Raw genomic sequence first — 13,043 nt, 5'->3', positions numbered from 1 at the left:
GTAAGCAGTAAACCCAATACGAAGGAAGGACCTATACTGCCGCCGGGGCAGTATCTCAAACAAAAAAATGCATTATCATTGCTTCATTTTGCCAACTAATAGTTGGTTATGAGTTTGGAATACCGTCATAGTGGTCCCCACCTTAACTTTATGCAGATCATCCTTAACAAGATGTGGGGATCCTTAGGATCTCCATAAAGTGGATCCGGATGGGATCCAATTCCTCTTAGAAAGATGATCCTGGATCCATTTTGTGGGGATCCTAGGAATCCTCACATCCTAACTGTTCATCGTATATCGCGAGGCCAGTTTTCATGAGATACTATTTGTGTTTAATTTTAAATAAAAAAAGTCAAATGATTTCTGACCGCATGATACATGATGAATGACTAAGATATGGAGATCCCGAGAATCCTCACAAAGTGAATCCGGATGGGATCCAATTCCCCTTAACAATCCATGATTCCCAAGTAAGCCAGAGTGGCTTTTGACTAAAACACCAACCATAGAATTGTAATTTAGCTTTAACTGTCTATCTACCTATACCATAAGTTTTTGTTCATAGTCTACCTATAACATAGATTAATTGTATTACATCTTTCTTTATAATATAACTTTATCACAAAAGTTAATGAATTAAAATTTTTTTATCTAAAAAGACAAATTGATACAAAAATATGTAATTAGATAACTGGGTCCAATCCTAAAAATAACCTATACTTTTGGACCTAGATCAAAAATCCCCCAAAAAATAAGGCTTATTTTAGCTATGTCCCCTGAAATTCAATTTTAATCTCACTTTGCTCTATTTAACTCAAAAGTTGTTACTTTACTCCCTGAAATTCAAAGTTCGCTCAACTTTGCATCATGAAACTCGATTTTGATCTTATTTTGCCCCCTGAACCTTGAAAGTTGTTATATAAAACTCAAATTCGCTTCACATTGCCTTAAATCTGTTAATTTCTTATGTGGGTTTGATTTGGGAGCGACAGGCTAATCAATTTCTTTTTTTTTTTTTTAATCTTTTTCACCTCTTCAATTTCTTTTAAACTTAATATTCTTTGATTGTTGAATGTAAACACATAATGGAGATTTATAATCAAATTTATTGCATGTAGCATAGTCTTATTAAATGTTAGGTCCTACATATGTTTCTAGAGGCAACCTATAAGTTTGATGGAGAAGAGAGTCCACAAGTCAAAGTGATACGAATTTTCATTTTCAGGGAGTAAAATGGTAATTTTGGAGTTACAGAAAGCAAAATAAGATCAAAATGAAGCTCCAAAGAGCATAACAAAAAATAAGTCAAAAAAAAAAAAAAAAAACAAAAAAAAGGAAATTATTCTGTACTTGTAGAGACATTGCACATTGACATCTCAGTAAATGTAAAAAAAATCTTTGTTTCTACCAAAGCCATGAAAATTGTCTACTACCATTTCACTAGCATCTGCATGCTAAAAGCAAACAAATATACACCGGCAAATTTGTTTTAAGTCGAATCTAGCTTTGCTATGCTAGCACATGACTATATGATACCATATGATCTCATTCAGTTTTACATGTGAACTTGGAGACTCACAACGCTCCGGGATCAATGGTTCCGGCCAGCAGGACGAGCTGGACCTGTGCCGTGTGGTGCCTAAGGCTGCGCTCAGCATTTCAAACCATCTTAGCCTGCACCATAGTCTACACCACCACCCTCTACGGTCCACAGCCTCTCAGGCGTTTAGTAGCTTACCCTGGATACTCTTACCTCACCACAATCCTCATCCTCCCAGACGCGACACTTGGGGAGGCGCTGAGAGGCTTCTGGCACGCGCTTTATGGTTGTATTCAGGTCCTGATCCTTACACTCCTGAGCCTCCGGCTGATAGGACCCGCACACTTCAGTTATTTCGTATCCGCCCTTGCAGTGGCACTGTGCACTTTTGTTGTGGCACTGCCGGGAGCAACTCACTTGATGTCTAAGCGGATTGCGTTTGGTCAGATTGTGATTGTGTATGTAGGCACTGCCATTCATTGTGCAGAAGCTGATGAGTTGGTACTTATGCGCCCGATTCAGGTGTGTTTGAGTACTGTGCTTGGAGCTTCGGCATCTGTTGGGGCTATGTTGTTTCCCAACTTGTTCTTCTACCGAAAGCCATCTCTGGCAACTGCGTTGTCTCCTTACCTTGCCTACCACGAGGTATATATACATCTACACACACACACACACACACACACACACACACACACACACATACATTTACAACATGTGTTGTTTGTCTTCCATATGTTTGCATATCATTTTGTACGGGATTCATAGACGTTGGTTAGGCAAGTGCGTCCACCTTCTTGCATGGAAGTTCGCAACCCATTGGTTATAGATTGGAGTAGTTCACAATATCGTATTCTTAAAAACTTCACGATGATTCAAATCATGTGGTCCATTCTTTCGTTTTTTTTCTTTTCTTGTTTTGGTTATAAAAGGCATTCTTGAGGTTATAAAATGGTAAAGGTACAAAATTTAACAGAAATTTTGAATAAACTGAACTAAAATTTAGGAACAAAAATGGAAAAATAATATTATAGAGGATCGAGTTTTAATTGAAAAAAAAAAAGAAAGTGAAAACACACCCAAAAAGAGAAGGGTCACCCAAAAAAAAAGAAGGGTCAGTGGAAGAAGAGGTCCTTAAATTCTTGTCACTGATGCCTGAAAATCGGTCTATTCCATATTCCTTCGTGGCTTCATCTTCAACTTCACATCCACCACGTAATTCCATTCTTTTTGTAGCAACTTACTCCGTCCAAATTCGAGATTTCAACATTAGTTTTACTGAAATTTTGATAAGATTTGAAATGGTTATATGATGTGTGCGTAGAATAAATATGCAAATTGAGTGATATAACCTTCAACCTGTTCTTTTTCTTGTCACACCTCAAAATCACATGTCACGATGAACCTAAAGGGAATGCTTGTAACATTTCAGGTGAGACAAATGTGCCAAAAATATGCCGAGAACGCTAGGAAGAGGTTCAACTTCTATTTAGATGCAATCTTGTCTCAAGACAGCTCTGCTGCACTTGACTTTATTTTACAGGCCAAACCCTTGGCTGAAGCAGGAGAAAAGCTCCTCCGAAGTATCGAACATAAACAGGTAAAACTACCTTCTGTACAGGAGCTTGGTTCCTCTGCTCAGGTTCTCTCTGCTGACATTGTGATTTTAAGTTAAACCAATCTGGTTTCCTTTTGGACAGGAAGCCTTACTGTGGGAAAGACCAACAATCAAAAATATCCTCAACCCTAGTCGCTTCTATGTTCGAGAAAAATTGCAGGAAGTTGAAATACCCTTGAGAGGGATTGCAATAGCTTCAACTTCATGCCCTTCCTTTCCAGTTGCCATGATGAAGAAACTGCAAGCGGATGCTTTACACGACCTGAAAAGGCGAATACATGACCAGCTTGAGCAGCTCGAGCGCTTTGCACCTTTCTACACAAGAAAGAAAAAGGAAAGATCTTTGAAAGAGGCCTTCTGGCCCCTTGAAACCATTTTTCATGAAGATTTATTGGCTTTCTTTTTCGTTGATTGTCTGAAACTCCTCCAAGAAAATACCGAGGCTATTGAAGAATGCAAGCGAGAGAGCTCTTACACTGAAAGCTCAGGTGGTTCACAAATCAAATGGAGCTGTGACATTTTGTGCATTAAACCAAGCAAAACAAGTCTATATTTTGCAGTTAAGTGCTCACTTTCATTAGGCCTTGCTGTGCTGTTGGGTTTGCTGTTCAATGAGAGAGAAGCATGTTGGGCAGGACTAATAATTGCAATAAGCTTTGTTAGGGGAAGACAAGCAACATTTACTGTAGCGAATGCTAGAGCACAATCTACGGCAATGGGATCAATCTACGGGATCTTGTGTTGCTTCATCTTCAAGGAAGTCGAGGACTTGAGTTTCTTATCTCTTCTACCTTGGTTAGTTTTCACAAGCTTCCTAAGGCACAGCAGGATGTATGGCCAAGCCGGTGGAATATCAGCAGCTGTAGGGGCACTACTAATACTTGGCAGGAAAGATTATGGCCCTCCGATCGATTTTGCAATTGCTCGAATCACAGGGGCTGTCATTGGATTGATATGTTTCGTCACCATAGAGATTCTCACATCCCCTGCAAGAGCAGCAACTCTGGCAAAACTCAAACTTTCACTTGGATTGGGATCCCTTCAAGAATGCATCGAAGATTTAGTTCTTTTCGACAACCAAATCGCTTCAATGAGTCCAAAGTTGAGAAAGAAACAGAGCAAGTTGAAATCCCATGTCAAAAAGTTAGAGAAGTTCATTGAAGAAGCTCAGCTGGAGCCTAATTTCTGGTTCATCCCTTTCAACGGTGCCTGTTATGGCAAGCTCCTGAGATCTTTATCAAACATGGAGAATCTTTCACTTTTCATGTCCAACATAATAGAATCTCTATCACTCGTATTACAGTGCTTCGACCTTGATTTGGAAGAACTCCGAAAACCCATGAAGGGCTTTGAGAAAGATTTGGAGATTTTCAAGAAAAAAGTTGGGAAATCTCTGCACTGTCTTCAAGAACTGGCTTCCAAGAAGTCTGTTGCAGTTCATAACAAACATGACATTGAGTTTGGAACATCAGCAAGGGAAAATGATTCTAGGGGTTTGGATTCAGATAAGGAAGAGACTGAAAGCATTGTAGACTCTTTTCTTCAAAATTCCAATGAATTATCCGAAAAAATTGCCGCCATGACTGGATTAATAGAGGATCATCAGAAGCTTAGAGGGCAAGTAACTGTTTGTTTGGGTGGATTAGGGTTTTGCATCAGCAGTCTGCTGAGGGAAGCAAAAGAGATGGAGAAAGAGTTTCAAGAACTTATCAAATTGGAACATCCTTCAAGCCATGTAATTGTATGAAGACACATACTTTAATATCCTAAAATCTTACTCTTCCTAGCAAGTTTATTTATTAGTCAGAGGGTTTTTAATTATTTAATTATAGAAAGAATATTGCTTCCAACTTCTAATATATACTTGAGTTTGTCGAGAATGGATCAGCTCATAGCATAGCATAGAACATGATTCTAGACCGGTAGATCATTAGTCTCTAAATCCTTACCCTTTAGCTAAGATTTGAACTATCATGTGATATGGTAAATCATAATCATATTACTGTTGAATCCTTAATTAATGAATGTTTAGCTAAGAATCAAATGGTTATAAATCTCGATGCATGTGATGATAACCAGAATTCTTGGCTGTTGAATCCTTAGTTCATCTTTATAGCCAAGAATCAAACGGTTACGCATGTTCGAGTAAACCAAAATCAATAGTTGTTACATTCTTAACCGTTAAATGGTTTGGCTAAGAAATGAACGGCCATATATCTTGATCCACGTCATGAACCCTCCAGAATTTTCGCGTTCCAATTTGCGAGGATCCAATCTGTCTTTATCTGCATGCATGCAGTTACGTGATATTCACCAAAAAAATGTAGACCCCACATGTTGTGGGAACTTGGTCGAGTAGTCACAAGTATATAACGAGAGGGTGGTGGCATGAAGTGGCACATCAAATTGTGTACATCTGCCTCAGCCGCTGCCGCCAACCAGTAGCACATAAATCTATTTAACTTGTCAGCATAATCATAGAGATTATCATCATAAGAGGGTATGTCTTTTCTCTAAACAGTGACTCACTGCATGGGGTGTCCTTAAATATTATTAATTTTCTCGGGTGCCAGAAGCACTACATCCAGAATCTTTCCTGCATTTTCTCAGCAACCAAACAGACTTTTGAGTTGATCACTACTAAAAAAACCCTACTTTCGGTTGTTGAATTCTCTAACTCTCACTATATCTGTTGGATTGGAACTTGAAGAAGAAGAAGAATCAGCTGTGGAGTCTGCTGCTATGGTCTCTGCAGCTTCTTTTCATGATCTGGAGAAGCCACTGCTTGTCGATAATTCTCGGCTTCGAATCCCATAGAGCCATGCCAGAGATGTCCATATTCTCAGCTCTGCCTTCTTGCTCATCTTTCTTGCTTTTGGTGCCACTCAGAATCTAGAGAGCACTCTCATCACTGTGAGTTGGGTTTTTTTATGTTTTTTTTTCCCATTTCCTCTATTTTTCAAGGGTTTGACACTCGCTCTTTTAGTCATCTGCACTCCGAATTAAATATTTTGGAAATTTTTAGCACTTGCAAAAGTAGTACAGAAGGATAAAGAATGAGTGCTAGAAGTACTAGATATGTTTTATGTTTTTGATCAACTTGATTCTGATGGTTATGGAACTTTTGGATTTGGCAATCAGGAGAAGAATTTGGGTACCACATTGCTTGAATTTTGTATTTATCATTCGCATTTTTCTCTTTGGTGGTGTCGGCAGTGGTTCGACGTTTGGGTTCAAAGAACTCTTTGATTCTTGGGACTACTGGCTATTGGTTGTTCATAGCTGCACATTTGAAACCAACTTGGTAGCTACTTTACTAATCCACTAAATAACTAGCAACTGAATTCTTAGTCCAAAGTAAAAAAAAATCCCAGCTGATGTGCATAGAACACGACTCCTTAACTGCAAATTACAGTAGTACACATATGACATACATTCTTTGCAACGCATTGAAATCACGAAAGTAAAAAGTTTATGCAAACATGTCAAATTGAGATTCGTTTGCACAGAGGAGCCAAGTATAAGAAAGTCTTTACTCTAGTTTTGTTGCACATGGTTTTACGTTGAACTATTTCTTTGTAGGTACATAATTGTTCCGGTTTCTTTGTACCTTGGGTTTGCCTCTTCAATAATATGGGTCGAGCAGGTACGAGATCTCATATTTGCGTCAACTTCAAGTCTTTAGTGTTCAGTGACAAAAGATGGAATTTAATTGCTGAACTGATTGTGGATCCATCAGGGAACATATCTAACTGCAGCAGTGCATAGTCATGCCCGAGACAATGGCTTACATGAACGAACAGTTATTGGTAACTTAGGGATTGTTTGCCTGTCGACAGGTGAATCTGTTCGGTCCTCCTTATGAATTTGTGCTACAATTTTCTATCGAATTTATCCTGCCATTTTGGCTTATGATCTTTGCTATGAACTTTTGCAGTTCATTGGAAATCTTTTACCACTTTTCTTGCTAAAAAGTAGAAAAGTGAGTGCCAACTGCCATCCTTTTGTATACATTGCTTGTTTCAATTTGCGTTTAGAATCCATGGTTGTTTGGATACGATGTGCATTGATTTTGTTTCCCTTTTGATCACTGCAGGACGGAAATACAGGCGACATAAATTTGTTGTTCACTGTGTTTCTCTGCAATATGACCTTAGGAACCATACTGATGTGCTTCTTAAGCAAACGGGATGACAAAGTAGAGTCTCTCAACTTACTTGCTACTCTGTCATCTTCGTCAATGTCGCTCATCCTTTGTTTGATATACGGAGGCTATTAATCATCCCCCTCATGGCATATACAGGATTACAACAAGCATTTGTATGGTAACTACTTGACCAATTATCGCAGCTATACTGTCCTGCAGCCAAACAATAATAACTTATTTTCCTTTTCTAATCTTTCTTTTTCTTGCCCCGTGTTAATAATTGCACAATTATTTTAATTTCAGGGCTGAATTCACTAAGTACATCGTTAAACCAATGCTCGGTATGTCTGGTGTGGGCGGTGCAATGGCAGTTTATGGGGCTTTTGATGAGTAGTAAGTATATATACACAAGTAGTTCTTTAACCTTGATAGAAGTTTTTTCTAGACTTGTGATCACACGTTTGGGTGCCGCTTATGTTAGTGTTCACTCTCTGCTGGTCGACTTACCTCGGGTCTCAAGTCCATCACTCTTATTGTCACAGGCGGAACTTTAGTTCAGGCCGCTATATTCATCTGGCTGCTTCTTTTTTACAGGTTACTTAGCAGTTTTTATGGCAATTGTAATCTCCAATCTGAAGTGAATGCCTTGTTATCTCTAGTTCATATTTTACCTTTTTAATGATCAAGCAGCCCGTCAAGTGGACTACTTGGCACAATGAACCTTCTTATCATGTCAGCTCTCTTGGGCATCGGCGATGGAGTTTTCAACACACAGCTCAGTGCTTTGATTGGAATATTCTTCAGACACAATACGGTATGAAAAATATCACTCCTTTATAAGTTTTGTTATCCTTGCACTTGCCTTGACAATCTGAATCCGAGTCTGTTGTTTTTCCTGGACCATGCGCAGGAAGGAGCGTTTGCGCAGCTAAAGGTGTGGCAGTGTGGCGCCGTTGCACTCATCTTCTTCATCAGTCCATACATCTCATTACAGGCAATGCTAGTTCTTACGCTCTCTGCGATCTGCCTCTCGTAAGCCTTCTTTCTGTTTCTGTATCGCTGAGGCGACAAATCAACCTCGCTTCATCGAGTTCAGGTTCAGGTTCATGATGTGTTGCGCATGAAATATGAAATCTTAAAGAGCAAAAAGGATAATTATTGTACTTATTATTCCACACTTTGATGTAGAATAGATGCCTTCAATAATTCAACCTCCATTCAATAACTTTTCCAACGTACTAGACAAAAAACTTTGCACAAGAATACACTTAAATTTATTACCAGCAAATACCAACATAGTGCACTTAAAATTATTACATAAAATAACAACATAGCACACTTCAATTTAACACAAGAACACATTAATACACCAACATCATCAACATTCACCTTCTCAGCGCCATACATGCTCAACCAAATCCTTACGGAGTGTGTCATGACCTTGAGGAGTTTGAATTCTATTTAAACATCTCATATACTCACTCAATGTGACTCTATCCTGTCGGGTCTCATATGTGGTTGCAGCGAGATATTCAACATATCTTGCCATAGCTCTCGTATGTGTTGGTTAGTCATCATCCACATCTGAAACCGCCTCCGAAAATCATGAGCAGGAAATCTCGAACGCTTAATGAAATAATCTTTCATCATTCGGTCATGACATTCTTCTTTTTCACGCTGCACAAATGAACATCCCGTGACAAAACCACGATAGCTAGATTCGACATGGTGCTCATATTGCGTAATCGAGTTTGCAAGTTTAGCTTCTACATTATGTATCCTCAATGTCAAGGCTTGCTTGGTATTGTGCCATCTGCATTGTCCTGCTACGCCTTCTTCTATGACCCATTGATGATGAGATATTGAGGATTTTTAGGAAACAAAAACACTTTGAAAGTTGAAAGATTGGTGCATATAGAGGATGATTGAAGATTGAAAGATTGTGTGATCAACTGATATTCAACCTGTGTTTATATAGAGGATGATTGAAGGTTTCAATTTCATGTGTGTAGGTTTATGTTTTATGCGTTTCATGTGTTTTGTATGTATTTTGTATGTGTTTCACATGTGTTCTGTGTGTGCTTCATCTCTATCATTTGTTTTGTATGTACTTCACATGTGTTTTGTATGTGTTTTACATGTGTTCTATGTGTCTTGTATGTTTTATGTATTTTGTGTTTATCCATCTCTATCATGATTTTCATATTCTTTCATAGTGTTTCATGTATCAATTTAGTAATTTTTCAATATTTATTGGAATTTAAATATTTTTAGATTAAAATGTTCATAAAATTAATTTATTTATAGTCTACATAATTTTTTATTTTTTTTAAAAGTAAATTTAAGAAAAAAAATTAACCTAAGTTCATTATTTGATAATCCTAACCTAAAATTTTAGGCCAGAAATGTTGAAGTATAAAAGTTGTTTCTGAACTAAAAGCTAAATTTTTCGGGTTAAAAAATTTAGTTTTTAGCCTAAAAGTTGGAGATTGTTTAAGAAATAAAATAAAAAATAATAAAAAAAGAAAAGAAAAAACGTTGCAATTAATGGCGGCAATGACACCGAAATGATTGGGAAACTGCTCGCCGGCGTTTGTCGTTTCGTCAGATTTTTCTTTCGATTGATTCAAAGACCTTTCCTTTACCGCTTGATTCCCGACCAACCGGCAAAATCCCTAAATTCAGAATCCCCTTAACTCCCTCTCAATTTTCTCACCAACCAAACAGTATTTTAGAGATAGAACTGAAAATTAACCCCAATTGAAAGTCAATCTCTCTGTTTGTCCACTAGCTCTCGGTTTTCTCTGCCGGCAGAAACCCCTTCCTTTTGGCCTCGCACTGTTGGACTCTCTCACTCATGTCTAGGGTTTTATAGCGATTCTTTGAGAATCTGTACGGAGAAGGACTCGAAAGCTATGGACTCGGCCGGTTTTCCCGACGAAGAGACGCCTCTGGTGGCGGATAATTCGCCGATTCAAAGCCGGAGGAGTCATACCAGAGACGTTCATATTCTCAGCTGTGCCTTTTTGCTGATTTTCCTCGCTTATGGGGCCGCTCAGAATCTCGAGACAAGTGTCAACACGGTGAGTTTTAAGTTCCGAAATTTAATTTGCGGATGTGGGTTAGGCCAGTTGGCGCGCCCGCACCGGAGTTTGAACCCGCTGCTCGTAGATTTGAGTGATTTAGAATATCCCCTTATGTCGAAACAAAAAAGTTTGAAACTTTTGCTTGATAAATGCTTTCCCCTTGATAGATTGTTGTGATTTTTTCAGCTTGATTGTGATTGTTTGGGGCTGTGAATTTGTGTTCAGGAGGATGATTTGGGGACAATTTCACTTGGGATTTTGTATTTGTCTTTCACATTTTTCTCTATGGTGGCGTCTCCTGTTGTTCGAGCATTGGGATCGAAGAATGCTTTGATTATTGGGACTACTGGCTATTGGTTGTTCATAGCTGCAAACTTGCTACCCTCTTGGTAGCAACTAATTTTCTTATATCCGTACTCTCTTACATAAATTTGTTCACTATGCATATGCTTTAGGTTTGAAGTATTTCAATGTAGGTATACTATGGTTCCGGCTGCTTTGTACTTGGGATTCGCTGCTTCGATAATATGGGTTGGGCAGGTGCAAATTACACCCCATATGTATCTGTTGCAAGTCTCTTTTTAGCGTTTGGTGGAAGTGCTGACCATAATGTGTCTCTATCAGGGGACATATCTAACTTCCACCGCGCGTAGTCATGCCAAAGATTATAATTTACATGAAGGAACAGTCATTGGCCACTTCAATGGAGAATTTTGGGGAATGTTTGCCGCTCACCAGGTGAATTTGTGTTACATTATTGGTAATGTTTGTGGCTGTTTTGGCTTATAATCTCTACTTTAAACTTTTGCAGTTTGTGGGAAATCTTATATCACTTGCCGTGCTAAGAGATGGAACAGTATGTGACTCTGCCATCCTTGTAGTTAAACTTGTGTTTATCTTGTGCCCTTTCTGTTGATTTTGTTCACTCATTAGACCCCACGAGTCTGATGGTCCTAGCATAGAAAAGAACCGTCATTTTGGAATCTTCTTCAATCTCATAAGTTAAATCAAAATGCATTTGTTGGTAACGAAACCTGATACTATTTTAACAAGTACAGCAGTCTTACGGTTGTGCAAACATGGCTTTAGGTTTCTTACTTCCTCTTTGGACTTCTCAGTAACGACGAAATTTAGGAGTGTCTAGTCCTGCACATACACTAGACTATGATTTTTATTTAGAACTTATCAGTGTTTTGAAACTACGTGCATTGATTTATTTTTTTTCATATCACCGCAGGGGGGAAGTAATAATGGCACAACCTTATTGTTTAGTGTGTTTCTCATCAGTATGACTTTGGGTACCATACTGATGTGCTTCTTACATAAAAGGGAGGGTAGAACAGAGGAGGACACCCAGGATTCTTCTCCCAGCTTCTGTGCATCTCTGTTGTCTTTGTTAAAGACAATCATTACTCCTTTGTATGATGTACGGATGTTATTGATCATCCCCCTCATGGCGTATTCAGGATTGCAACAAGCATTTGTGTGGTAATTACTTGACCAGTTATTACTGCCTACTCTCTTGTAGCCGAAACATTATATTTTAGGTTTTCATTTCTTCTTTTACTTTTTCCCTTATTGAACATTGCACAATTGTTCTAATTTTAGGGCCGAATACACCGAGTATATTGTTACTCCAACACTTGGTGTGTCTGGCGTGGGTGGTGCAATGGCTGTTTATGGAGCTTTTGATGCAATCGTAAGTATGCCAACGAAAGTAGTTTGTATCATTGATTAAATGCAGCTTGTACCATTAGTTAGGTCAGTGGAGGTTGCATTCAAAATCAACACTTTTGCTGATGATGCATTAATGGAGTTTTTATGCATGCTCGATATCTGGTGTTTGTCTATCTCACATTTGTTTGGATCATAAATCAGTGTTCACTGACTGCTGGTCGACTTACGTCCAGTCTCAAGTCCATCACTATTATAATTTCTGGTGGAGTCCTCCTTCAGGCTATAATATTCCTGTGGATTCTTCTAGGATACAGGTTAGTAGTATTTACGTGTGGTGTACCACAATTTTGTAGAGAGAGAAATTTTTATGGTAAAATCTAATTCAAACCTTTGGCCGATAATGTAAATATCTGATTTGAAGCTGTTGTTGAATATGAATTTCTTGTCATGATGCAGCGCTCAGAGTGGTGTACTCGGAATTGTCTACCCTCTTATAATGGCAGCTGTATTAGGTATTGGTGATGGAGTCTTAAACACACAGCTCAGTGCTTTGCTTGGTATATTCTTCAAGAGCGACACGGTATTGACTACACCTTTCCCTAATTCTGTTCCCTAATGCTTTACGTGTACCAATCTGTACTCACATTGTGTTGTTTCTGGGAACAGGAAGGAGCATTTGCACAGCTCAAGGTCTGGCAGAGTGCTTCGATTGCAGTCGTCTTCTTTATCAGTTCATACATCTCATTGCAGGCAATGTTGATTGTTATGCTTGCCGCTATTGCAATCTCATACACCGCCTTTGTTTTTCTCACGCTTCGCGAGAAAGCGTCACCATCTTCAACTTCTTGATGTGATAAGATGAAAATTGAAATCATCCTTGAGAAAAATTCGTGTGTACAGGCTGGTACATGTCATGTCTGTACTGTTATAAACCAAAGCATTCAACCTTGACTCGTATGAGCAGCATATCTCCTTAAA

At 38.6% G+C, this 13,043-nt stretch overlaps 2 protein-coding genes and 1 pseudogene across 3 annotated transcripts; all 3 read left to right on the top strand.

Annotated features, from left to right (window-relative positions):
• Positions 1 to 1,594: 1,594 nt before the first annotated feature.
• LOC148692289 (uncharacterized) lies at positions 1,595 to 4,923 on the top strand. The gene is made up of 3 exons (XM_088682043.1): positions 1,595 to 2,185; positions 2,970 to 3,137; positions 3,238 to 4,923. Exons 1-3 carry the CDS (start codon positions 1,595 to 1,597, stop codon positions 4,900 to 4,902), a joined length of 2,424 nt encoding a protein of 807 aa, XP_088538169.1. The 3' UTR covers positions 4,903 to 4,923.
• A 944-nt stretch (positions 4,924 to 5,867) lies between these two features.
• On the top strand, positions 5,868 to 8,365 carry LOC148692288 (UNC93-like protein 3; annotated as a pseudogene).
• A 1,132-nt stretch (positions 8,366 to 9,497) lies between these two features.
• LOC137745635 (UNC93-like protein 3) lies at positions 9,498 to 13,043 on the top strand. Of its 2 annotated transcripts, none has more exons than XM_068485621.2 (10): positions 9,498 to 10,385; positions 10,614 to 10,777; positions 10,865 to 10,928; positions 11,013 to 11,126; positions 11,200 to 11,244; positions 11,626 to 11,876; positions 11,997 to 12,087; positions 12,267 to 12,379; positions 12,522 to 12,645; positions 12,732 to 13,043. In XM_068485621.2, the coding sequence occupies exons 1-10, from the start codon at positions 10,218 to 10,220 to the stop codon at positions 12,912 to 12,914; spliced, it is 1,317 nt and encodes a 438-aa protein (XP_068341722.1). In that variant the 5' UTR covers positions 9,498 to 10,217; the 3' UTR covers positions 12,915 to 13,043. The 2 variants fall into 2 exon arrangements, with proteins under 2 accessions (XP_068341722.1, XP_068341723.1); XM_068485622.2 differs by having other exon boundaries at positions 10,245 to 10,385; positions 10,575 to 10,777.

The sequence above is a fragment of the Pyrus communis genome, chromosome 12 (genome assembly GCF_041283825.1).
Source record: "Pyrus communis isolate YQ-2024b chromosome 12, ASM4128382v1, whole genome shotgun sequence".
NCBI lineage: Eukaryota > Viridiplantae > Streptophyta > Magnoliopsida > Rosales > Rosaceae > Pyrus > Pyrus communis.
The sequence above is the reverse complement of the archived record's forward strand: the minus strand, read 5'-3'. Positions and strand labels throughout refer to the sequence as shown.